The 27,314-nt window shown below is 45.0% G+C and overlaps 1 protein-coding gene across 1 annotated transcript in view; it reads left to right on the top strand.

Annotated features, from left to right (window-relative positions):
• MED28 (mediator complex subunit 28) overlaps nucleotides 1-27,314 on the top strand; it is a 63,502-nt gene that overhangs the window by 13,331 nt on the left and 22,857 nt on the right. Inside the window, exon 3 of the mRNA XM_085642372.1 lies at nucleotides 25,584-25,696. Coding sequence (XP_085498498.1) covers nucleotides 25,584-25,696 — 113 coding nt within the window. The remainder of the gene's footprint in view (nucleotides 1-25,583; nucleotides 25,697-27,314) is intronic.

A 27,314-nucleotide genomic window follows, 5' to 3' on the forward strand; every position in this document is an offset into this window, starting at 1 on the left:
CTAGCTATACCAGAAGTGTCCTAAAACTGCTTAATTCAAAACTGTACTATTTCTATCGATTATACGCATTACGCGTGAGTGTTTCCACTCTGCACCGGAATCCCGTGGGCCTCCCACTTCCTAACCTTTGGTAGTATAGTGTAGCCCCAGCGATTCCCTAGGCCTATCCTATTTCCGTGACAGTGGTCCTTATACCACTTACTTAGTATATGGTTTGCGTGGCCCCTAGGGCCTAACTGTATTACTTACCTGTGTGACTTAATGTATGCTTAAATAAGACTGTGTTGTACTTACCTCTAATCTCATAAAGAGTGCTGAGGGTTTGTCTAGAATAAATACACTTTATTTTGATATATATCTGTTGTGGTGTCCTTTCATTTGGTATTCAAGGGATTATATATGGTATCACAGCTGGCTTCACATGCCATTCAGAGTTTAGCCTAAGACTGCTCTTGTCCATGCTACCACTAGGATAGCTGGTCTATAAGGTTGACTTTACAACCAATCACCATAAGGGTTGTTTGGACTGATATAAGGTGTACACTAGAACTAGTGACATCCTACATCAGGCCAACTTCTCACAGAAACACTTCATGGGTTAGGTTTCAAAATAACCATAGAAAAATCATCTGCAATAGGGGAAAAGGAAAAACATCATTTTGAGGCGTGTGTGGCTGTATATACACATGCTCTGTATACTTCTGCCATCTAGTGTTGGACCCGGATGTGTGCAAGTTGTTTTTCTTCAAACAAGTGTTTAGAGTCGCAAGGTACAGCGGCAACTCCTCTTGTTAGTAATGCACACGGTCATCAATTCCATTGTTAGATTATTTGCTTACTGCTGTCTGGTTTGAACGTGTGCTCTGGTTCGAGACCGTCTCAGTGCTTTTTTTCGGTCTACAGTGGTTTCTTCCCACAGTCAGTATTGTTTCTGGGTCGCATTTTGCCCATTCTCTCTGTTTCCGGTCGACGACTCCAGCTTCGACCAGGCGAGACTGTCGAACTCTCCCCCACGTGGACATTTGCACTTTGGAGCCTCTTTTTGTATTCCGAACACGTACCCCCACGCAACTCGTGCCCCCCCCCCCCCCCCCCACCATGCCTTCATAGTGATGGAATGGATGCCATTCTGCTACTGTTCTTGCTGCCATGTGAAATTCCCTGCGATGCCTGCCGCTCCTTTTGCTCTATGGAATGCCCACCATGATTGTTGGGCTTGATGTCTTGGAATGTCCCGTAGGAGCGGAGACGACATCCCAGACCTATTCAGCCCCAAGGGCATTGAGGGAGAACACCAAATACAAATGTCACCTACAGATAAGGAAGCTTTCTTCCGGACAACAGCTCCAATCTGGCGATAGAGGATCTTCCACTAGCGCAGCCAGTAATGAGTACGGTACTCCATCCTCCTCAATTCCGCGCACAATCGAGGCCCGTACAGCTGCTGTGGAGCACCAGAAATAGGCTGCTGGGCCACCACTACATTCGAGCCATGGTTGGCACCAACCACCACCTTTGGACGCTGCGTTCCGGCTCGGCGCCAAAGAAACTATTGAGACCGACTGCTTCGGCGTCTCCCGTGCCCGCCTTGGAGCCAACCCGTCGACCGCCAAGATTGACCATGGCTTGGGTACTGTCAACCCGATCCTCGATAGACTGCAAGAGGAGATCAAAGCTAGGCAGAAACACCTAATGATACATCCCTACATGGGCCGTATTCTTACCTGCCCTCCAGGAACTGCTGCTCAGCCGCCGACCCTTCAGCTGTCCTTCGAGGAAGCCTTGGAAATACCACCTTCACCTATCCATGCAAGAAACTGAACAAGGCAACTAGCTTTTTACTCATCACTGTCCTAAACGGATCTAACCCTTCCGTTTGTCACTTTTGCATACCTAAGGTGTTATAAAGAAAAATGATAATGCATTTTCAAATATGTATTGAAAAGCTCTAATCCTTGTACATAAAATGGAACTGTGATTGTTAAAACAAATGAAAAACACAATTGTTATAAGCATTATTAGATTTGTGAAACACGCAAACAATTCAACCATGTTAAGTGTTCCTAATGTTAATCCTACCTATCAACAGTACTTCTACACCAACAAGAGCATAGCTGGAGTACCACCCTGCCAGACTTGTTGGAATGGTCTAAGCCTATACCTTTGTATTGTGCGTCAGGAAGCTGGCCTCATTGAATAATCAATTGGACTTGTCAAAGTGATGCACTTCTCTTGCACGATTATCATCCTTTGCAGGATGAAGGTCTGGGCCACTAGGGCTGCTACTTAGTCACACCTCACAGGAGTGTTCCATGATAACCTCGGCACAAAGTGCCTCTCACTGAATTTAGCTTGGATGCTCTTTAAATAATCCATCATTTGCTTACTGTGCTAGAAGTGCATAACAGCGTTTTAGGTTAGTCAGGAGAGAGTAGTCTTCTACGAGCACAAAAATATAGCAAGCATATTGTGCAGAATATCGGGCGACAATATCCATCAGAAATGATTACATGCGTGGCACGCCCTCTTACTAGGCGGAAAACTTGCAAATCACCATTAGAAAAAGATGCGAAGTTAAACAAGCATTAGCAATTGCATTAGGTTTAGCCTATATGATTAATAGTAAGCTTTTTTTGTTGTTCTAAGTTGTAGCTTGCCAAGTACTACAATATAAGTTACAGAAAGTATGTTAAAGTGTTATGACTGACTTATGTACAAAAAGGCAGTATATTGTGCTGTTACTAGTGGTATTATAAAGCGGGGAGATAAGGTTAATGGTATAGGACAAAGATTTAAAAAAACATGTACCCGATAAGTCGTCTTGAAAGTGGTGCAGCTATAGGGAGAATAGGTGAAGCGTGGATGAAGAAGCATACAAATGAAGCGTACAGGCTGTTTTTGCAAATCCAAAAAAACAAGATTACGAAAACTAGATGAAAAGGTGGCGTTTGATTATTGTCCATTATTAAGGTAAATAAAAATGTAGTTAACATTTTTTAAATGAGCATTTGAGCAGTTGTGCCATATAAGTGAAAGAAACACACTAAAAGTTAGATTGTTATATTGAACTGGGCAAGTTTTTTTGGTTTTTCTTTATTACAGATTTCTCTTGCGAAGTTTTTTTTATGCACTGAGTGCACTTTTTGTTATTATTGCAAAACTTAAATATGAAAATTAAACTCTGAAACAATAATGAGCATATAGTACATATTTGTACTTGCATTGGCATTGTGAGCTTATGGTTTACAATTTTTCTTTGCTTAAACAGTACTCTTACATTTTCAGTTATTGTGATATATACTTAGAAGTTTGTATGTTGTAACAAATACTGTTTTTTTTCAACTCATTTGTTGTAAGTCCTGGTGCGACTGCACCTGCTACACCATTGAAATCATTACCCTAGTGCAGGGGTGTGGAATTTAATAAAAATATCTACTTGTCCGTGGGGCAGGTTGCTTCATAAATCTACTTGTCCTATAACAAAATCCACTTGCCCCTTTGGTGCCATGTAGTGCAGCAACAAACTATGGCAGCAATCTCATTATATAAGAGCTCTGATATAGCCTCTCTGATTATGCCAGGGCTCATACCATAGTGTTTGAATGCTTACAATCCCCTTATGTTGCCACGTTTCCACAGATCTACATATTCGGGCTGAAGGTAGTGGTAAGCAATAGTTCAAAGTTTAGAATGCCCTTTTGAGTCTGTGCAAACCTACTAACTTGCATGTTTTAAGGACTTTCAACAACTCTTCTCTAATCTTTTCCCATACTGAGAAATGTTCGAAATGTACTCCTGACAAAGGCAGACGTAAAAAACCTTCTTCCAGAGTTGAGAGGGGGGGGGGGACAGTGGTTCGAGGGGAAAAAATTGGTTGGAGGGTGGAGGAAAAGTGAACTTGCAAACACTCAGATTTTCGCATGAGCAAATCTGCACATGCATATTTGCTCATGCGTGCAGTTCACAAATATGTTCTAGGAGCACTATTTCTTGTCCTACTGTAAATTCTTGGGACTTCACAAAAGCCGTTAAGCTGCACTTAATGCAAGGACATATACCATGGGTGCACTTGTGAGGCTTCCTTTAATAATTGGGCCCCTAATTTGGTCTGACATTGACCGTGACCTTTTGTGTTTATTTAAAATCTCTCCCTCCCCTGTGAACGCATTCTGCTCTTTCAACAGCTCCCACACCAATAAGGTTTTACAAAAACCACGCCAAAATAAGTCACACATTGACAAAACTAAAAAACTGACCACCAATTCCAGACCTACTGGCTTTGCCATAATTTTATTGAAATTGGTTACACTGATTTTCCATTATGAATATTTTTGGGAAATACTAGCATGCATCAACACATGTTCCTAATGGGGCTACAAAGAAATGGTACCTGAAATTTGACAGTAGAGAAGAAAAATGTTTTTTTCCTGCTTTCATTTTTTTAATGAACATTTTATTTTGAAGGCAAAGAATCATCAATCTTGCTTTCAAGTTTCTGGAAATATTTGCATCAAATCAGAGCGCATTCTGGGAGCATTACACATAGCCTCATTGCTAAACTTTGAAAACGTGTGTGCATATTTTTATACTGGAACCACTGTCAGTGCTGCAGTCGGAGCTTACAACATTTACTTGGAACGCTCACCCTAATAATAAAGGCGTTCAATTATTGAACCATAAATACAAGTTTGAACCGCAGTAACCTATGGGCAAAATATTACCTTAACTTCAGACAGTGCCCTTCCCTGATCCATAATGTGGTACTGCAAACTGGCAGCCATAGGTTAGCTGCAGGGGGTTGGGCCTACTTGTCCCAAGGACAAAATACACATGAAAACTTGTTGCCCTTGACCCCAAACAATATATCCTGGGCGTCAGGCTATAACAATTCCACATCCCTTCCCTAGTGCCTGCTAGATAACTGCACTTTGCCTGTTTTAAGAATGTGCAGTTGGTGTTCTTTACATAACCACAAAAATACAGGAGGATTGTTAAATTACTTTGGAGAACTCAAACCCTTTTTAGCAATTATTAAGCTAAAATACTATGCGTTAAAAGTATGCAAATAAATATGAATGCATTTTACATCCCCAGAAAGATGAACTGCAAAATTCTCACATTAGGAAATAACTCCTGCTTCAGTTAACTGAGTATAGCTCAATTACCATGTTGCTTTTTTCATATGGGCAACAGAAAATGCAGCAAATGATATAGCATGTTTTTGGTGCTAGAACAATACAATCTGCACGGTAAAGGCCAGTCAGAAAAAAGGCCAGTCTTATCACCATTTTTAATTTAAAAAATAGATGCCTTCCGATTTAAAGAACAGCAGCACAGATCCCATACAGTTACCAAACGCTTGCTTACAAAGACCAGCTTTGACACAATGCAACAACATTGCCTAGTATCTGGAATTTTAAAATGTACTGCTCTTGAAGCTGTACAGCCTCCCTTCCCGGCCAGTAGAAGGAACGGGCTGCAATTGCAAAACTCAAGAAATACTTTCAGAAAGGACACATGACCGTTTTTACAATCCAAGACTGCGGCAGTTGTCTGGTGCTGTAATGTTGCACTGAAACTGTACCAACGGATAAAGGAGGTTAAAAATTACCACGGAGAGTGCTCATGTAAAGCACATCAATTACTTTGTCCATGTTTACGCTACATAATGCGCCTGGCAGGAAAAATAACTATTTTATTAGTGACAAACATGACACAGAAAAAAATGCAGTTCTTTTAGTGGAACAATATCCTAAAGAATGTAAAAAGTAGTTAAAATTTCCACCCACTAAAGCAGAATTACACAAGCATGTTTTAAATGCGTGCAGCCAGGGGAAGATGAGTATCCGTAATCAGTAAATGCTGTGCTGCCTTAAAAGAGGAAAAATATAGTTCCACAACTTCACCATTCAAATCATGACCTTAGTGCTTGCAAGATAACTGCAATTGTGTTTAGTTGTAAAATATGGCAATAATCAGTGTTTAGTGGGGTGCCTAGAGCTTTTGGGCCCGGTGTCACTGCACTTGCTGCACTATTTGAAATCTTGGCCCTGGTGCCTGCTATATAGCTGCATTCATGACTGCCTGTTTAATAGTAAAATATAGCAATATTTGGTGTTTAGAGGAGTTATGACAACTTTTGGCCCCGGTGCCATTGCACCTGCTGTACCATTACAATCATGACCCTTTTGCCTGCAAGGTAACTGCACTAGTGAATGCCTTGCGTATTAGGAAAATGTAACGATATTAGGTGCTTAGTGGTGTGCCTAGTGCTTTTGGTCCTTGTGTTGCTGCTCTTGCTGCACCCTTGTAATCATAACCATAGTGCCTGCTAGATAACTGCACTTGTGACTGTCTGTTTAGCAGTAACATTTAGCAACAATCTGTGTTTAGTGGGGTCCCTAGAGCTTTGTTACCTGCTGCACCATTTAAATATAACCCGTTTTAACTGCAGGGTAACTGAAATAGCTACTTCTATAACCAATAGAAACAGGAAGTAAACTGGCAAGCATACGGACCAATAAAAAGTGACGTCTGGATGCAAGTCCCTTGTAAGATATTCAAAACGATAGATTTTGCAAGCGCTGTGCATGCAAAACCTAAAAGCTAAAATGGAGGCTAAATATAAGCTCTACAACACTAATTCCATATGCAAGGCCAGTATGGAAATTGATTCAGAACCAATGGTCACAAGCAATGTGGAGTTGGGAGGATCTAATGGTTACTATGCAAAAAGTGCAAGAGGAAATGGTATGGTGAAACAAATTCAAGAATGGGCAGACATTTTACACTACCAAATCCAACAGTGCCCATCACCATGGAGGCCTCAAACATACGATAGGGAACACACATGGGGCGACTCGACATCAAAGAGGTCTGGAAACCAGAAGAAGCGATTCAACGCCTGAATATAATGGACCTACAGAATGTACCTCCCTGAAGACAAAGTATTTTGCCCTATCAAAACTGGCACAGGAAACCTGGAGGTGGGCCGTCCAAAGAAAGAGAACACTCGCCTCAATAAAGATGCCAGGAGTGGAGAACGTGGAAGCAGACAAACTAAGCAGATAACCAACCATCTCACGAATGGGAAAACAACATTCCTTAGTAATGATGGCCCAATTTGATTAGGAATGGCCATCAACTCCAATTCCTCATCCAAAATGTGAACTACACACTTAGGTCTCATACCTCCCTCCTGAAAACCCTCACCAGTGCCTTTGATGGACAGTACATTTTCCACACTGCCTTCAGCCTCTTCATGGAAACCTCCCTCATCGCTAACACAAAATACTTTCCCTTTTATATTAGTGGCATACCTACTTTTCCTGAAACCCCTACACACTCGTGCAAAATGACCCACACGCCCACATTTGCTACATTCTTTACCTGCAGCAGGATATTTTGAGGATGACGCTATATGGCCAGTGCTACCACACCTAAAACAATGAAAATTCCTGTCACTACTTCTAGAAATTTTAACACCTCCATGGGAACAGCCAGCACCAATTGTTTGACTTGCTTCAGGGACACCTCCGGCATTGACGGTTTATTGAACCCCCACCCCCACCCCTTTACCACCAGAATTCACACTAGACACACCTTCAGTCTTAGTACCTTTGTTCAACAATTTCATCCACAATTCTGACCGCTCCAACGCTGTATCAGTGCTAATAGCCAATTGCAAGATAGGATCACCTAAAACCCACAACTGTTCCTGAACTTTTTTGCTCTTAACAATGATCTTGTCTCTAATCATTTCGTCAGTGATGGGTATAATGTTGTAGTTAGTTTAAAGAGCTCGAAGACCCGTAAGAAATGCATCAAAACTTTTGCCTTCCTCTTGTGCACTGGTATAAAACTTGAACCTGTGTTGTGCAACACTAGACTTAGGCTTGAACTGATGTTCCATCCTCAACATGGCCGTCTCCATAGGTGGTAGCCTCCTGAAAACCACTTGACCTTCTGAACCTAAACAATGCAGTAGAATGTTCTTCTTCCTTTCCGCAGCCATTCTTTCCCCATCAATGGCTATAAAATACGTTACAAACTCCTTCTACCACCTTACCCACATAATTGGTGGTTCACCCTTATTCTGTAGAAACTTAGGAGGGTCAAACTGCATGTTGCTGATAGGTTAAATCACACTCTAGATAAATGTAAATAATTCACAATAAATATACCTGCACTTCCTCCATTACAAAAATACTGTAGAAATATCCAAAGAGCTGGGAAAAATCGCAAACACAAAGCGAAATTGAACAGAATGCCACAGTAGCTCTAGAGTTGCCACAACCATGCAATACCGAGTCCTGTTATTTCCTTTCTATGTGTGACAGAAAAATCAGCCAGATCAATGGTCCCAAAACCAATGTCGCCCCCCCTCCAGCCCCATTGCTTGCCAACAAACTACAGTACTGCAGGACACACGCTTGTGTAATGGGGTAAAATGAGGCAGCAGCAAAAAGGCAGCGCATAAGCAGTGTGCAGTACTGCTCACCCACCAAACTTGCACTTCTGCGCCTTGTCTTGTGCGTCTTGCCACATCACCTGAAGCTCTCCACAGCGTTTTCTAGAGTGAGCCGGCACAACACTGACAAAGCAAGGCAGCAGTGTGTTCCACGCAGTGCTGTAAGCCGTTGATGGAGCAGGTACATCGCTGACTAAGTGAAACCGCAGCGGGTCTGTTCCGTGTGGTGCGGTCAGCCGACAACCACCCTGCAGGTACGTAAAAATGCGTGGTCGACACAGGAAGCACTTGCAAAAAGTCCAGATGACCCTTATTGGTTTACAGGGACTTACTTTAATATTCTCAAGTGCTCTGTCTGTGGTAGTGTGGTCAAGCAGCTTATCCGGGGAGTGTTGAGTATTTGTTGTACACACAGTCAATAAATGAGACACACACTCAAAAAGAAATAAGAGACTAATTTAGAAAAACACAGATATTTATATATTTTTAGACACCAAGATCATCTGAATCAGGTAAGTATTTTCGTTGGCAGGTCTGCTTTGGGGTCCATGTTTTCTCGGTTGGACACGCAACAAGTCTTGGTTGCTGCAAAGGCTTTTGTAGCCTGGGTATTGGTGCAGGGATGCTCCAGGAGGGTCTGGCACCTCTAGACTTGAAACGATGGGGCTGAACTCCTGGACTCATGACAACTTCTTCCTGGTGAGATGCTCCCTCGGTTGACCCAATAGGTAGCAAAAAGGAGTACCGGGCAAGTGTGGTCGGTGCTTGCAGATGCACGTGGATGACTCCTTCACGCCAAGGGAGATGCTGCGAGGTTGGCAAAGTACTGGACAGTCCTCCAAACACTTAGGAGGATGCACAGCTTTTGGACAAGCCAGGCTGGTGCAATTGTTGGAGTTCCAGCAGTAAGGCTGGGTTTGGTGCCAAGTACAGGGTAAGTCCTCAGTTCTCAAGGTAACTGCTCTTCTTTGCCCTTCTTCTGTTCCCAGGTTGAAAACTCTAAGTCCCTCATGTCAGGGGACCCCTAAATAATGAATTAAGTTTAGGGTAGTAGCAAATAGGCTACCTACCCCTGGGGTGTCTACACCCCCTAGATGACCACTTCTTGTGGAGAGTGGGCATAATCCTGATCCAGAGTTCTAGTTTCAGTAAATCCAAGAGGGTGAAACCCTTTCTCGGCTGTCCCCTTCAGGTGGCCCACCTGAAGGGTGTGCCTAGCCTGAAAGCGCCAAAACCGGTCCCAGGATGCTTGTTTCTGGTCCAGAGAGGACCTGGCTTGGCAGTTTCGGCTGGACTGTTTCCATCAGGCACAGTGTCCAGACTGATTTGCATATGGCTGGGTCTAAACTGGGGTGGCATGGTGAGCAAAAGAACAATGGATTTAACCCAGATCTTTTGACTGGGGTGAATGTCTGATTTGCTCTGCATTCTGTACATCATCTGTGTGTCTTTTGCTTTCTTGCCCTAAGTGCGCCGGGTATGCCCAGACGTGGGTCCCGGGCTCACTGTGCCACTGGAATCAAGCTAGCCAGGCTGATGAGGGGTGATGCCCAAAACCAGTCCCAGGATGATTGTTTCCGGTCCAGAGAGGGTCTGGCTTGGCAGTTCGGGCTGGACTGTTCCCAAGAGGCACAGGGTCAAGACTGACTTGCCTATGGCTTGGGCTAAACCAGGGGTGGCAGGGTGAGCAAAAGAACGATGGATTTAACCCAGATCTTTTGACTGGGGTGAATATTTGATTTGCTCTGCATTCTGTCCATCATCTGTGTGTCTTTTGCTTCCTTAGCCTGAAAGTGTAGTACGCCTACTATCTAATTTCCCCTTCCTGCTTGGGTGCCAAATGGGCATCAAGGCAGGGGGTGGCATTCCTCATGTCTAGGCGGACGCCAAGGTCGCATATCAAAGGCAGTAGAGGCCTTGAAGCCTCTGGCCTTGATATGCAAAATCACTAGACTTCCGGCTGGAGGACATGTGAACACCTTCCTTCGAAGCAGGCATTGTTGCTTGCCTCTGACAGCGTGGTCTCTCACCTACAGGGGGTCAGAAACTTGACTGTGGTGGCAGGAGCCAACACACTAGAGAACTACTAGGTTTTCACGGAGCACCTCTAAGGTGCTCTCTGGGTGCATTTCACAATAAATCTGATACTGGCATCAGTACAGATTTGAGACCAGCTGTTTGAAACCAAACACCATTATTTTCAGTGATGCCATAATGTATCTGGGTAACTTGTTTAGATCAGTACAAATTACATATACTTAAGATGGCTTGCCTGATTACTTGTAATATCTGGTGATCGAACTATACCTCACGGGCGCATATCTGCTCATGTAGAGGTGCCCTCATACATAATAAAATGCATCCTGCCTTAGGGCTCAAAGGCCTGCTGTAGGAGTGACTTGCATATATTATATGCAGTGTAGATGGGCATGGAACACAGGGAACGTGCCATGTCATGTTTTGAAAAATGGTTTGCACCATTTCACGCAGCCTGCAATGGCAATCTGCATGCAGTTGGTGTGGGTTCCCTTAGGGTGGCATAATACATGCTGCAGTCCTTAGGGACTTGTACCCATGCCCTAGGTACCAGGGGTACCATTTACTAGGGACATACAGGGGTGCTAAAGTCCTTGCCAATTGGGTTACAATTAGAGATTGCCTTGTTTTGGATAAAGAGCACAGGTACTAGGGCCTGATTAGCAGAGACCTAGTTTTCTTCCGGTCAAAGAAAATAAGTAATAGTGCGCAAAAAGTAGTGGTGACCATGTCGAACAGGGCACTTTCCTACGCAACCCTCTCCCCCAAATAAAAGGTGAGAGTAACCTTTCCCAAGAGACTCCTCATTGTCTGAGTGGAAGAACCTGGAAAGGCCATCTTTGTTGGCATGGTTAGTCCCAGGTTTATGTTCCACTGTGAAGTCCATTCACTGTAGAGCAGTCGTCTTCAAACTGGGCAGCGGGCCCCCCTAGGGAGGCCTTTGGTTAGTCCCGGGAGGGGGATGCCAGACTCTGGCCAAAAGAAGCACTATGTTAATAGTGCTTTGTTTTAAGTGGGAAAAAAATGAGCAGCGGAAAGCTGCTCTGTAATGAGCCATCCCTAACCTGTTTTACCATTTATATCCTAGCTGCGGGTATGTGTCTAAAGGGAAGGGGCTCCAAATATTCTCCAAAACCTCAACACCCATGTCTGATAATCACACTACAGATACTTTTACACGTTAGGCCTGGCTGACCAAAAGAGTATGTTTGGCAATCATGTATTTGATTGCATTTTTAAAAGAGTAATAAAACTTAACTGCAGTGTTTTAAATAAGTGTCTACATTTTTAAACATTGCCAATTTAAAGGAATATTTGTGAAAAATTTGGATGGGGGCCAGAAGATTTTTTTGTTCCACTGGAGGGGTGTGGGATTAAAATGGATTAAAATGTTTGAAGACCAATGCTGTAGAGATATGGACCTTCTCGACAATTTGGGGGTTTCACCTTTAATTTTTATCAGTCATCTGAGAGGCCTGTGGTCAGTTTGTACAAGGAAGTGAGTACCAAACATGTATGGTCTCAGCTTCGTCCGGGACCAAACCACAGCAAAACCTTCCTTCTCAATGGTTCTTCGAGGAGTAACCTCCTGCTAATAAAGCAACAGTCCTGGCCATCATCATTGGTCGGTGATAAGACTGCTCCTATCCCATGCTCAGAGGCATCTGTCTGTACAATGAACTGCTTTGTAAAATCTGGAGCTTTTAGAATGGGTGCTCCTTCAGAGTGTCAAAAGCCTTTTGACAGCTCACTGTACAGTTTACTTTCTTGGGTTGCTTCTTGGATGTCAGTTATGTGAGTGGTGCCACAATAGTACCATACCCCTTCACAAAACTGCTGTAGTACCCAGTCTAGCCAAGGAATGCCCTGGCTTGGGTCTGAGCTGTTGGAGCCACCCAGTCCAAAATAGTTTGGATCGTGGGCTGCAAAGGTTGAATTTGGCCTCCACCTACAAGGTGGCCCACGTATACAACAAAGCCCCGCCTTATCAGGCACCTGCTTTCCTTGATAGTGAGACGTGCACTCTGCAGAGCTTCACGGACCTTGCCAAGTTGGATAAGGTGATCCAACCAAGTGGAGCTATAGACCACAATATCATGAGGATATGCTGCACTCAAAATACTCCAGCCCAGCCAGGACTTTTTTCACAAGCCACTTGAAAGTTTCGGGGGCATTCTTTGGTCCAAATGGCATTACAGTAAACTGGTGATGTCCATCTGGGGTGGAGGATGTTGATTTTTCTTTGGCTTCTAGCGTGAGGCCAATTTTCCTGTACCCTGATGTGAGATCAAAGTTACTGAGAAACGTTGCTGCACCCAGCCTATCAATCATTTCATCAACTCTTGGAATTGGGTGTACATTTGTCTTGGTGACTGCATTGAGACCTCTATGATCCACACAAAAACCTCAGCTCTGCTGTACCTCCCATTGGAATAGATCGCTGGGCTGGCCCAGGGACTTCCGAGGGTTCAATCCACCCTAACTTCAGCATCTTGCTGACTTCAGCTCTGATGCTTTCCTTGCCTTGATCAGACCTGCCTTTAAAGTTTGTTTTTGACAAGTAGGCTGTCCCCAGTGTCCACATCACGTGTACACAAGGTTGTCTGACCTGGATTCAAAGAAAAGAGTCCTGCAGTCAGGTTTTTTTTTTTTTTTTTTTTTTAAACCGATTTTATTGATCCTTTTTCAAAAACAGCATAGCAATCCAGCAATTCACAACATAGCATCCGTTATGTGCTCATTCAACATGTTAACTAGTAATTACATATGGGAGTGCTCCATAATCACAGCTCACATTAGATCTATAACCCTCATTATCAAACGCCCCCTCTTGCGAGCCGTCGATGTAATGATCTGTGGGATCTATCTGACATGGGAACTATCTGGGTAATGTTGGGTCTGGTGGTGCATGTATGTCCGGGGGAGGTCTGCTCCTTCTTTCTCTTGGGTCTCCACCTCCAGGTGCTCTAGGTCATACATGAGGGGCTCTGGCCATCTCAATGTTTTGCAAGCCCCTTTTAGCCTCCCTCATCAGTATTCGCCCCTCACATCCCGCCCATTTCAGGAGTTCTTTTCTCCAGGTGGCCAGATAAGAGCCTCTTGAAGCTTTCCAATTCTGAGTTATCTCACGATTCGCCAGCACGAATGCCAGGTCCTGGAATTTACTTGTGACTTTGGTATTGGTCGTATGGGAGAACCATCCCAATAGGCAGGGTGCTGGGGTGCAGGGGATCTCCCTATCGACGACCTCACTAACGGTTTGTACCACCCCCTCCCAGTATTCTCGTATTTGGGTGCAAGTCCAGAACATGGGTATAATATGTGCTCGTGCTTCGCCGCACCGCGGGCAGGTTGCCCCTTTTGTTTGGAAATATCTGTGAATGCGATCAAGTGTCGAATAGGCTCTGTGAAAAACGTAGTCATTTATCAACTTGATTCGTGCATTTCTGGATACCTTGGGTATGCCAGCTAGAGTATTGTTCCAGTCCTTCGTTGGGGTTGATGTGTCCAAGTCCCTCTTCCCACTGGAGGCGGAGAGCCTCCAGTGGGCGTAGTCTGTCAGCATGGAGCGCTCTGTACTGGCAGGATACTGATTTTAATTTCTTTTTTTATTAGAAACCGTTAGCACACAATAAAAGACAGACAAGGGCCTACAACCACCAGGGCCGGCCGCTATAGAGCCCGAGGGCCCGCAGTGTAACGCCACACATTCAAATGAACCAGAGGCAAAGCGCCCGGCAGTTCGTAAGCACATATAACAGGCCGTGGCCATAGGCCAGGAGCAATTGAAAACAACAGTTTCATTTTTTATTAAATATAAAACACACTCAAGGCAATGAGAGTCCGAAATAGCAGCGTGCTCTTCCCAGGACGGGGAATAACATACAGTGTCCAAAGCAGTTCTTGTCCGGAAGCGGTAGAGGGGGGCAATGAGAAAACAAAGCATGGAACACACCTCACACCCTCCCGCAGAATGCGTGGCTAGGGGGTCAAAGCAATATCGACCTCTAATGTCAGAGGCAGGGTGCAGATACGTCCTCGATATAAATTCCACGGACCCCATACCCTAGTCCATTTCCCTGGCTTGCCTCTCGCCACATACACCGTCTTTTCCCTAAACATACACCAGTCCATATATGGCAGGATACTGATTTGATGGTTCCTGCCGACAGGGCCATATAGTAGCAGTTCTGTTGTGGTGAGGGTTCTGTAGATCATGTTCGCCAGTGTTTACGGATTTCTGCTGTGACGGCACTGTGCAACAGAAAGAGTCCCAGAGGTAGATCAAACTCTGTTCGAAACTCTTCGAATGGCAGTAGTTCAGTGTCTGAATAAAGGTCTCCCATTTTTGTCTCCCCAGCTTCCATCCATACCTCCATGTCTCGCCAGTTACCTCTGTGTTGGAGGGCTTTTAGCATATCGATCGGGATGTCCGGTGAATACGCTATCCTCACACCCATTCTCTGCAACCCTCGGCGCCAGCATTTAGCCTGTTCTTTGCGCACCTGAGGGTCATTTCGAGATGGCCTATGCACCCTGAGGCCCACCTGCCATTATCAGATGAAGCATTCTCGCGAGAGCAATACTACCTCATCCCGATCTCCATATGAAGGCCAAAATTTGGAAGTTCAGGTCTCCTAATACAAGCCCCAGAAATCCATAAAGGGAGTGCATTAAAATAATACAGCAGGCGGGGGAGCAATACCATTTTAAGGAGTGCAATTCTGCCAGCCACCGAGAGCGGCAGGGTGTGCCAGAAATCCATGGGTGCCCTCATTCCTTCATAAATATCCGGCCAGATATGGTAGATGTGGACTCCTAGATATGGTAAGCAGTTGGGCTCTCATCGCAATCTTGCGAGGTCCCCTAGGGGGCGTCCTGTTGGTATCTGGTATCACTGGGTAGAGTCAGGACTTTGCCCAGCTCACCTTGAACCCCGATATGGAGCTGAACCTCTCTAGTAGATCACGGGCTCCCATTAAGTCTCGCTCTCTCCCTTCCTGGAACAGCAACAGGTCATCAGCATAGAGTGCTATGAGGTGGTAGCTATTTCCCACGTGTAGCCCTCTGTAAAACTACCCTGTTCTAGCTGCGATTGCAAGGGGCTCCAGAGCAAGGGCGAAAAGCAAAGGGGAGAGCGGGCATCCTTTTCTTGTGCCTTGCTCTACTTGCCACCTTTGCGATCTGGTTCTCCCGGTTCGCACCTGAGCTCTGGGTGTGGTGTATAGGAGTTTAGTCCATTTAATAAATCCCTCCCCCAGCCCCATATATGCCAATAATTCGTACAGGTAGGACCATTCAAGGCTGTCGAAAGCTTTTTCTATGTCCACTGCAGCTGTCTCTTGACTCCCTCTGTTCACCTCCAAGACAGATAAAAGGCGTTGTATATTCCCTGCGGTATTGCGACATGGTATGAACCCAGCTTGGTCTTTATTCACTAGGGTGATCATAAAAGGTAGAAGGCTGGTAGCTAGTATTCTGCTTAGGATTTTATAGTCCATGGTTGGTATTGACAGCGGACAGTATGCTGATTTATCATGGGCTGGTTTATTTGATTTTACAACAGGGACTACAATGACCTCTCTTGTATTGTCTGGTAAGAATCCAGCGATGCCGGCTGCCTCGTAGAGTGTAATCAAGTGAGGGACTAACTCTGCAGAATATGTAGAGTAAAACTCTGCGGGAAAACTATCTGTGGTCGGGGTTTTCTTACGCGCCATTTGTTTAATATTGGCTATTATCTCATGGGCAGTTATGTCCCCTCCTAAAACGTCTGCCTCTTCCTCCGTGATCCGCTGGATCTGGAGGCCGGTCAATAATGCTTGTGCCTCTTGCAGTGGGGCTTGCATATGGGAGTGAATAATAACCTACAAATATGTCGATCCTCTCTGGTGACTATACTCTGGAGCCCTCCCCGTCTTCTAGTTCTAGGATAAGTGAACCTAGCTTATTAGGGTTGGCCAGCCATGCTAGCAATGCACCCGATTTTTCTCGTTCAGCATGCGTCTTGTATTTCCGATGAGCAAAACATTGGAGCCTCTCTACCTGTGTTGCCACTTACTCTTTCACCTCTAGATGTTTGCGCTGGAGCTCGGGATTTTCTGATCGTCTGGTTTCTGTCTCGTAGGCAGACCTCAGCATTTTCTACATCTTTTAAGATGTTCCGTCTAATCCCTTTGGACTTTGCAATACAGTACCCACGCATTACGGTTTTAAACACATCCCATTCAGTATGGGGTCTGGACGCTGAGCCAGCATTGCCAGCAAAGTAATGAGTGATTTTGTTCCTCATAGTCTCGTGGAAGACCGGGTCCTTCACTGATTCAGACTTAAGTTTCCATGTAGGTATGGAAGGTTTGGGGTGTGCCCATCTCAGTCTCAGTTTTGATCCGAAATGGTACGGGACAGGTATTCAATCTCATCAATTAGGTTATGTATGTTAGGGGTGGAGAGAAACAAATTCCAAGCGGACGTGCAATTAGAGGCTTGAAAAATAGGAGTAGTCTCGACCCAGTGGGTGCTGGCGTCTCCAGAAGTCTATCAGGCCCCATTATTGTTGCCAGTTTGAAAACGTTTTGGCTGCGTGGATCGACTGGGAGTCCCCGCAGCGGGGGATGCGAACGATCCAGTAGGGTTTCAGAGACGCAGTTGAAATCGCCCCCGATTAATGTTGTTGTTGTTACTCATTGAGCCAAGCTTCAAGACCTATGTGCAAAAAAAGGAACCCTGATCCATGTTGGGAGCGTATATGCTCACCAGTACCACCTTTTGGCCAGCTAATCGGCCTTTTATTGTCACATATCTACCCTCCGTATCAATCATGACCTCTGTGAGTTGGAATGGGACCCCTTCTCTTATCCTTATAAGCGTACCTCTGGCATATTCCGAGTATGTGTAAAGTACGCATGGCCTCGCCAGCGCCTGGCCTTCTTTGGCAGTGAGGCAATGTGCTCCTCTTCTATGCAGGTAAGAGAACACTTTGTACCGTTTTGCTGTGGTAAGCATACCCCTGACATTCCATGTCAGACAATTATATCCTAGATCAGTAGCCATGTTCATTGTTTGTGTTGAGTAGATACTCCCTTTGTTCTATACTTGTGATACCGCTCACCCTTCTTAATGTGTCCCTGTTTAGATTGTGTGTATCATGTGTGCGACTCGCTAAGTCCCAACAGTAATGGCACCAAACAGCCCCCAACTCCCCTTCCCCAGGACCAGCAGCAACATGCTACCCTCCCAAACCATGTTATTGTTCGTTAACGTTAGTGAAAGAGCATCTACAGTGCTATGTAGTGTGAAGGGGTGCCACGCCTATTCTACGGGCAGCTAGGCTCTGATCCAGCATGTCTGGGAATTACTGTGAGGCATTTCTTAGAGTACTTGTTCAGGAAGCTTCCCAGGGTCTGTGGGTAGAAGGTTAGTAGCTTCTAGGGCTGAAAGCCAGCCTAGCAAACTGGCGGGATTTAAATGATCTCGTCTTCGGTGCGGGCGTGATCTTGGGCATCTCTGAGCTTCATGACCCAGAGGCATTGGATTCCTGGTCTGATTCAGAGTCTAGATGGAGTGACTCCTGCTCTGGTGCATCCTGCTCCAGTTGACCCCTACTTATTTGGGCTACAACCTCCATCGCTCTCTGACATCCCAGTCGAGCCTAAGCCTGGAATTGTATCGTTACCTGTTGTCGGCGTCGCACGGGTCAGGAATTCCTGCATATGCGCTCCCGTTTTCCATCTTCTGTGCTAGGTCTTGGCTCGACCTGGGTTTCTAGCCAATCCCATGTCTCTTGCGGGGTCTGAAAGAACCACACCCCGTCTGGGGTCATCACTCTCGGCTTCGACTGAAAGAGAATGTAGTACTAGAGGTCCATCTAGTGTAATTTCTTTTTAGCCTCCTGGTTAGGTGTCCTCTGTCTTTGGACTTCCCTAGAGAAGTCTCTGCACAGTCTCATTGTTGACCCTTGGTTCCACTTTTTTCCTGCTAGTGCGGAGTTCCGATCTCTATAGTGTAGGAGCAGCGCAATCATTAGTCATGCGGGAGCCCCTGGCGACGGACGCCTCGTCGGGATACGATAAGCTCTCTTGAGGTCAAAGAAAGCAGAGAGGCCCTTGGGGCGCAACCATTGTTCTAGTTATTGTAGGGCATTTGCTTCTTCAATTTTCTCTAGGAGGCCTATGACCCGTATGTTATTGCGGCGGGAACGATTTTCGGCATCTTCCTCTCTTGTCTCCAGTGTCTGCACTTGGAATTCCATGGCTTGCAGCTGTTTTTTCATTGCGGCCATATTTGGGGAAATGTCTGCTAATGCACGTTCGTTGCTGGTCACCTTCTCCGTTCGCTTTCTATGCTCATCTTTCAGCAAATTGAGATCAGTGCCAATAGCATCAATTTTGAGTTCCAGGGCGCCTCTGGAGGCTGTGATAGCGTGAAGTATAAATCTTGGAGCATGGGTGTAGTGTTTGTCCCGTTGGCTGTTGGCGCAGTTGTTTCTGATGTCACAGGTGCAGTTGTCTCAGGCTGATCCAGGTCTTTCCATTTGGATGGCTTGCCAATTGTTTCCGAGGTTTCGGCTTCGGGTGAGTGCCCTGGTATGTATCCGCCACGTCGTGATTTGTTCTCTTTTCCTGTGAATGTTTCTCAGGGACGAGTCCTGTCTAGTGCCCTAGGGGCTATGCGTTTGGTAGTGGCGGTCCGCCTATAGGCGGCTCAGGGTACTGGGTGCCTCGGGCGAGATTTGCTTTGTCATAAGTGCGATGTCGTCCGCTGCCACAGCTAGTTCAGCCTGCAGGCTCTTCCTCGGGTCCACGCCTGCAGGCGTAGATGAGCTATGGAGCCTTGGCCGGCAGCTGCAGCTCTCATTGCATAGGGGGCACCTCACAGCCATTGAGTGGGTAACAACACCTCTAAGCCTTAGTCACTTTTCCCTCTGAAACTCCTGATGCCATGGGCTCTGAGTTCCACCTCCCTCGGGGCAGCAGTCGGGTAGGTGCTATGCTCCTCAATGCAGGGTAATTCGGCCTATTTGTGTGGGTAAGCTCTTGCTCAGGAGGCAGGGTCTCTTTTTCAGCGTGGGGGGGGCCACGTCCAGGCCCACAGCAGTGTCTTTCTTGGACTTTATTCCTGCTTCTGTAGACCGAGTTTAGTTCAGCAGCGACTCATCAAGGGTGGTGTGGGGTCAGCTCTGCCATTCCGCCAGCCCCTCTCTCCACTCTCAGGCCAATCCATGCCTGGTCCCTTTGCGAGATGGAGGCCTTCATTCTCTGTCCCGCTGGCCCAGGGCCCCCCATCCAGTGCGACTCCGCAGGTGATGCTTCCCACTCCAGTGCAGATCTACCTCATCTCGAGGCTCTGGTCTGGAGGGGTCAGTCCCCCTTGGATGTGGTCGGCACAGGCCTTCAACTCCTACGCTCCTCCAACATCGCACAGTGATTTCTATCCATCGCTCTCCATTTTTTAGCTTGCCAGGAACAACAGCGGACTCTCGGCTCCTGGCTCGTCAGGTGGCAGGGGGCCCGAGGTTCCCTGTTCTCCCCCTCCAGGGCAGTAGTCAAGCAAGTGCCCCGTTCATCTGCATAGCATTAGGAGGCCCTATTTTCTCCTTTGGCGCAGCTATGTGGTTTCTGTCCTCTGCTGCGGAGGGTGCCGGGGGCAGTATTAATCCGACGGAGCGGCGTGCAACAAGGCCGCCCCCTCTCAGCCAGGCCTCCTCTTGGTTTAGCATTGGCTCAGCCTCTGGCCTCTTTTTGGGATAGAGGCCTCCAGTCCACGCGCTGCTATAGGTCGGGGCTCTTCAGGCATCTCCCTGCAAGCAGCTCTCTGCTCTCCTACTTGCTTGTAGGGTCAGCGTTGCTGTGATCCGGCTTCTGGCGTAGAGCCGGCTCTCGATCCTCGTCCTCCCTCGGGTCTGCACGCCAAGTTTCATCTGGCGCCTTTGGACCCAGCGCGCGTCCTCGGCAGTCAGTCGTCCGTCCCTCCCCGAGGACAGGGAGCTGCAGGCCAGCAACCGTTTCGGCCCAGATCACCACAGCCCGGGCTGCCTCCAGGTTAACAGCGATCCTCTCCGCCACTCTTGTTCTTCTCTGGGCCAAGGGCAGTGTGGGCAGTCTCTCTTACCGGCCGTCCTAGTTTTGGCGCCACGCTGCTTGGCCGGGTCTGCTCAGTTCCGGGGCTGAGCTCTCTGCCTGCTCCGGGTCGAAGCTGGTCTGGGCAATTTCTCCTGATGGCCATCACAGCCTATGTGTCATGCTGCTCTGACAGATCGGTCAGCTCTGGGGCATACAACCATCTTGTCGCTGGCCTCCTTACTGCTCCTGCATTTCCTTTCGGGCACAGCTATTTCCTCCGGGCTCCGCCATCTTGGGTCTTGAGCCGATGCCCGGGTCAGCTTTTAGGGATTAGTTCAGGTCCATATGGAGGGGTATGCACCTTGTGGTCGTGTGTGCCTTCCCCAGCAGTGTTCAGCCCCTAATTAGAGCTCCCACAGACGTGGGGGGGTCAGGATGTTGCCGGATAGGGCTAGCCGTGAGGAGCTCCGAAATGAGCTGCTCACTCTATCGGCATTAGGCCACGCCCCCACCTGCCCCTCCAGCAGTCAGTATGCTGTTGGTCAGTCAGGGCGTCTGACAAGTCATATCCCTCCACAGGCTCCTATTTAAGGTTTTTTGAGGGAAGGTCAGGGAGAGGTTCACACTCTTCTTCCTGATCCTCATCAGTGACCATCAGCATGGTCACATCAGCCAATTTACATGGAGGACCCAGTAGGGACCCTGCAAGTGTCTAGGTCCACCAGATAGGTGCTCTTTCCTTTCCTTTTCTTTCTTGGATAGGGTAGGGACCACTCCATTTGTACTGGAGGGCCCTAGGTGCCACAAGCTCCAAATCCCATACCGTCTGCCCTGGCTGAAACTCCTCTAGTGAAGCCTTTTGGTCAAACCAATGTCTTCGGGAGCTCCTGGCTTGCCACAGTGTTCATATTCCTTTCTCCATGTTCTCAGCCATCCTGGAGCGAAAGCCAATCACATCATCCACAATATCAAGTTTGGGCTCTTGGAGATGCTCCTCCCAGCCTTCCATCACTAGACTCCGTGCTCCCCTAACAAGGTAGCCAAACGGGTCAAAAGGTCTGAAGCCCACTTTATCTGAGGCACCCATCTGTGGGCGAAAAGTAGGCATGGCAAAAGGGACATCCCATATCCTACTGAGATTTTCAGGGAGTCCCATGATCATACCTTTCATAGTGTTCTGTTGAATCTGTCAAACAGATCATTGGTTTGTGGGTGATATGGAGATAGTGAACTTGTAAGTCCCACCAAATTCATTCCACATGGCATTTAGGTAAACAGACATGAAGTCACTAGCTCTGTCTGAAACCACCTCCTTAGGAAAACTGACTCTAATAAAAATACTTGAGGGCTCTGGCAACTGCAGAATCAGTGACAGTTCTAAGGGGAATTGCTTCAGGATACCTAGTGGCATGATCCACTACCACTGGTATAAATCTGTTTCCTGATGTTGCTTGAGAGTCAAGGGGACCAACAATGTCAATCCCTACCCTTTCATTGGGACCCCCAACTACGGGTAGTGACATTAAGGGGCCCTTTGGTTTGTTACCTGTCTTGCCACTGGTTTGGCAGGCAACACCAGAGTTGCAAAACTCCTTCACCTTCTGAGACCTGTTTGGCCAGTAGAGGTGGGTGACTAACATACTCCAAGTCTTAGTCTGGCCAGGATTCCCAGTTAGGGGGAAGTCTTCTCTTGAGTGTCCCCTTGGACCTAAGAGCTCTGCCGTGAAGGCCCAAGTTCCCGAGTTTCAGTTTTCCTCAAGGACTGACGGGTCTTCTCCCTGAGGAGAGTGTACCGGAGCGTGTCTCCCCTCAGAAGTTGGTTTCCTAGTCTTCTTGCCTTTTCTCTTGGAGGTTTGGGCCATTATTCCAGGCTCCAATACCTCCTTTTCACCCTGGGGTTTTCTTTGTGCTCTTGTTTTTACACCCATCCATTCAGGTATTCTTGGCAAGGCTGCATGGGTTCTCATCTCTACCTCAGCCCATGCAGAGGTCTCTGGATCATTACCTAGCAAAACACCTACTGGAATTGTAGAGGACATGACCACCGTCTTTTGGCCAGTAACCCATCTCCCTTCCAAGTTCACCATAGCTATGGGTAAAACGTTGGCAATGTTATGAGCATTGATAACTTGATATGTCAGTCCAGTTAAGTACTGTTCTGGGGATATCAGTTTCTCAGTCACCATGGTGACACTTGCTCCTGTACCCCACACTGCTTCTACTTCAGCCCCATTGATATGTGGCTTTTATCTGTACTTCTCCAGGTTATTGGGCTTGACAGCAGGGTAGCCATATCTGCCCCTCCCTCTGAGATTAAAGTAGCTTCAGTGTGCTCTCTAGTCAGGGTACATCAGGGATTCCATCTGGAGACTAGCAACTCTGTGGGTACTGGACTAGTGGTAATCCTTTTGGGGCAGGAAGAGTTCCCATTTCGGGGTCCATTCTGTTTACAGAGATGACACCAAGCCTTCCAGAGATCCCAATTTGTACCCTGGTACCTACGCTTTGGTTGGGATGTCTCTGGGTCCACCTTCCTGAACTGGTTATTGGGGACCTGGAGTAGGTTTCTTGGATGTTTTCCCATTGTGTCCCACATCTTTACCTTGGGGAGGAACAGTAACTCCTTTCTTTTGGTCACCCCCACCGTGGGTCTTTCTGAACCCCCTTGTATTGACCAAAAGGTCCGCATTCTTCCCCAATTCCTGAGGAAAGACCAACCCCAAGTCCACCAAGTACTGATGTAGTCTTTCAGAAGTACAATTACTTAACAGATGCTCCTTCATTATGCATGGGCCACATTATGCTCTTACTAGTCCAGTACAGATGAACTTTTACAACTTATAAAGTCTCAACACCTTTCTGCAGCACTCTGCAAATATCTGAACTCCGAGATCTTTATAAAGTGTCACAAACAATAAACAGTACTGCCAATGTTTGGGGTCATGGTGTCCTTTGGGAAGATAACATCTTTCTTTTTGATCTATGCCTATTTGATGGCTACATTAACAGAACTTAATGTAATATTCCTTTAAAACAATATATAATTGAACAACCAACTTGAAAAGAATTTGGGGGATATTCTATTATTTTCTAATTCACAAGTGCAGAAGCCCTTGACTTTCAATCACAGAGATGAGCTTGGCAGTAAAAGATAGGGGGTAACTGTGGGGTGAAGGCAGATGCAGGGCGTTAGAGGGTGGCTGCACATGTAGAGGGCAACTTGGCAATTGTAAGTTGGCAGTGGGATTGTGAGTAGAGGTGGGGGTGTACTGAGTATAGCTGGTTTATTTATTTATGTACTTGGTTAAGCCTTTTAATTGAGTGTTTTTTAGTTGTTTCAAAGTTTGTATTTCCCAGAAAAGAGGTCCAACTGTGAATTATTTCCTGTTATTTATGGTGCTGTTCTAGTTAGCAGACTATTTCGCTTTCCTGAGCAAATGAAGTTTTTAGTCTTTCTTTCATTGCTGGTAAAAAAATAGGCTTTTAACGTAGCAGTGGTGATCATAGACAATTAATCAGCATACCTTTCAAGCTCACTCATCCTTGATGCAAACATCTACCAATGAATCCTCCCCAGTGTGTGAAAATAAACATTGCAAATGCAGGACTCTGTCATCAAAAAGTTACTGTCTCAATTGCACTAAATTTTCTTCATTTATATCGGTCTTGTTAAACTTACCTTTTAGTGTTAATGTACTACAAAAAACTATTTTAGAATGGATAGTTTTAATGTCATTACAATGCTCTTTGCATTTAAAACTTGATTTATAACAATACATATTGTGGCTTAAGACATTTTAAATATTAGCACATTTATCCTCAACAGAATCATTTTCTCAAAACATTGACCGACTTAGCTGCAGTGTCGGGCATACAATGAATGCTAAATAGATCATGGTCAAATGTTGTAAATCGTTCTAGAGAGTGCTAAGTGCAATTAATCAATTGTGTAATAAAAAACAATACATAACAAGTAATGTGTAATATGGTTGTATAATTTCCTAGTACAGATGACATAAACCATTTGCCCTTATGGTTTTGTAAATATCATTAGCACCCCTTGATGGCATTATAAGCCCACATTACAGAGTTGGTCTGTCTGTCTATTTTCTCTTCATGGAGTTTGGAGCCAGCCCTTTTCTTCCATTGGTCTTGTGTCTTTCACATATTTTCTTCCACCAACTATACCATGGGGCACTAGGTCAGCCCACTTCAGCCTTTGGCTAACTTCACTGGGAGTGACAGCATTCTGCATTTTCACAAGGAGGACATTTGCACATAGATTTGTTCCCTTCAGTGCCAGGGATTGCAATATGTGACCAATACATAGATAGATAGATATATCTCTCAGTAGCGCCTACAACAATAATGTTTTATAAACAAAGTACGCATTGACAAAGCGAAAAGGCTGGCAGCCAATGCCAGACCTGTTGGATTTGCCAATGCTTATTTTGTTTTATAATTTTCTGGAAATGTAACATGAAATGAGGAAGAATATTTAATCATCTCATTCAGGGGGTACGTTTTGTATCAGATACTTTTGGAAGAATTTAAAATGTAGTAGGAAAAATATACACTATAAAGTTGCATTAACAAGTTATAACTGCATATCCTTGTACTGCACAAAATGCACACATTGCATCAGACATGTAATGTATTTGTTACGTTGTAGGCCATGTGCTCAATTAGACGATGCAAAGCTATTATAATTTTTGAGTGTGCTTTAAAAAAAAAAACTTGATATTTTTTTTTTAATGAAATGTCTCCGATTGTGGATTTCTTCCCAGTGAAATGTGTGTAGGTGGATATTTTTGATCCTCATAAAAAGGCTGTATAACAAAGTTCAAGTCCTACATTGATTAGCATTTGTATTATAATTTCCATAACCTGAAGATGAAGATTATAAAGATACAGAAACAAAATGATGGTACACCTTCATCCTAATGCAACAATGATCAATGAAATGAGTTGGATGAAATGTAACGGCATAAAAATATAAATATTTTTCTTTGCAGGTGTTGATCAGTGTATTCAGAAATTTTTGGATGTTGCAAGACAGACTGAATGTTTTTTCTTACAAAAAAGATTGCAGCTGTCTGTCCAGAAACCTGAGCAAGTTATTAAAGAGGTATGTTATAGGATGAAAGAATTATGCTGTGTAAATCTTTTTCTGTAGATTTGAGGGTATGCAAGTTCCTACTGTTTGAATATGCCCACCTTCAACCATGATACTTTCATGGTTCTTGGTAAGAATCGATTGACATTGGTTCGCTAAATTTGATTTTTCTACCCCCAAAAGCTATCATATAGCTGGGCATTCTTAAAGTGTGTTTGATCTTGCAAGTTGTGGGCTAGAAATAAGTATGCTGGTTTTCATGGTGTCATGGAGAGATTGAAGGAAATATTAAACCTGGGTAACCCTTGCTGCTTTTCACAGCTTTTAAGAACAATTTTTGAAATTTCCAATTGTAAATGTTTTACTTGATGTTTTTTGCATTGTTGGTGCTATTTAACTTCTCTTTGCTTCCCCATTTATGATGAGGTTGGCAGTAAGAACATTTTATTAAATGTATTATGTGGATGGAAATCTTGCTTTGAAAAAGGAGGCACAATATTTTCCATCAATTTCTTTCAAAAACTTGCATATTTAATCTTCATAAAAACCCATGCATAATGAGCATTTGTCTTATGTAGGATTCTGTAGACAATAGGAAGATATTCATCAAGAGAACTTCTTCAAAGTTTTCATAAGTGATCAGTTTCTTACAGAATTCCAATAAAGTAGGTGCAGTGTACAAGGTAACTACCAATAATGTATTTCTTTTTCTTTATTTTTATTTACTAACTTTTGTGCAGTGTAGACAAGAGTCGGGGTGACTAAACACTTTACATAGAGCTATTGTTTCTCAACACAATTATGAAAATATAAAGAGCGCAAATGGGAACAAGTGACATATTAAAAGAAAATACAAGCTATGTAAATTATGGGGCTCTAGAGGAAAAGTAAATCTGTGATTAAAGGTACGCACAGAGCGGCAATACAAAAAGTGGCGTAAACATCGAGTTCAGACTCTTCTATTTCCTTCAAAATGTGCATTTGAACTATTTCTATTTAAAGCATTCTATTTCTATTAGAGAAAATGTAAAGTTTTAGACATGCTCGCAGCATATACATCCACTTTCTAGGGTTTTATAACTAGAATATGAAATGTATCAGATAAAGGTGATAATCGAGCTGACGCATTTGATGTCAGGATGGTTTGTCCTCTTGCTAAGCTAATTTAAACATGGGTATCTTCGATTGGTATCATTATGGGAGCATCGCCATGAATATCACAGACAGGGTCATGCCAGTTTGCAGCACCTGCTTTAGTTAAGAGAGACAACCAGCAGAGTGACCTTAACAGGTTGCTGTTTGTGTTCCAGAACTGCATTAAGGCGATAGAAAATAACTACTTTGCTGTCTTAGAACGACTCAACGGGTATGCTGTATCTCTGATGGAGAGTGTTAGGACTATAGGTTTCAATAACCACTCTAGAATTCTTTTCTTATTCATATTATCCATAGCTTGCTCCGCTGCCTTACTGTTCATATTCTGTGTGATTTCCATTCATATTGTATGCACTAGGCTAGGATTTTTAAATATGCTATAAAATATGCATCCTTTTTCTTATTTCTGTTTTGTTGAATCTGTTATTCATTTACAAAAGTGTTGGAAGTTTCATGGTAGTCTCTGAATTTTATC

Source organism: Triturus cristatus, chromosome 2_2, assembly GCF_964204655.1.
Source record: "Triturus cristatus chromosome 2_2, aTriCri1.1, whole genome shotgun sequence".
Lineage (NCBI taxonomy): Eukaryota > Metazoa > Chordata > Amphibia > Caudata > Salamandridae > Triturus > Triturus cristatus.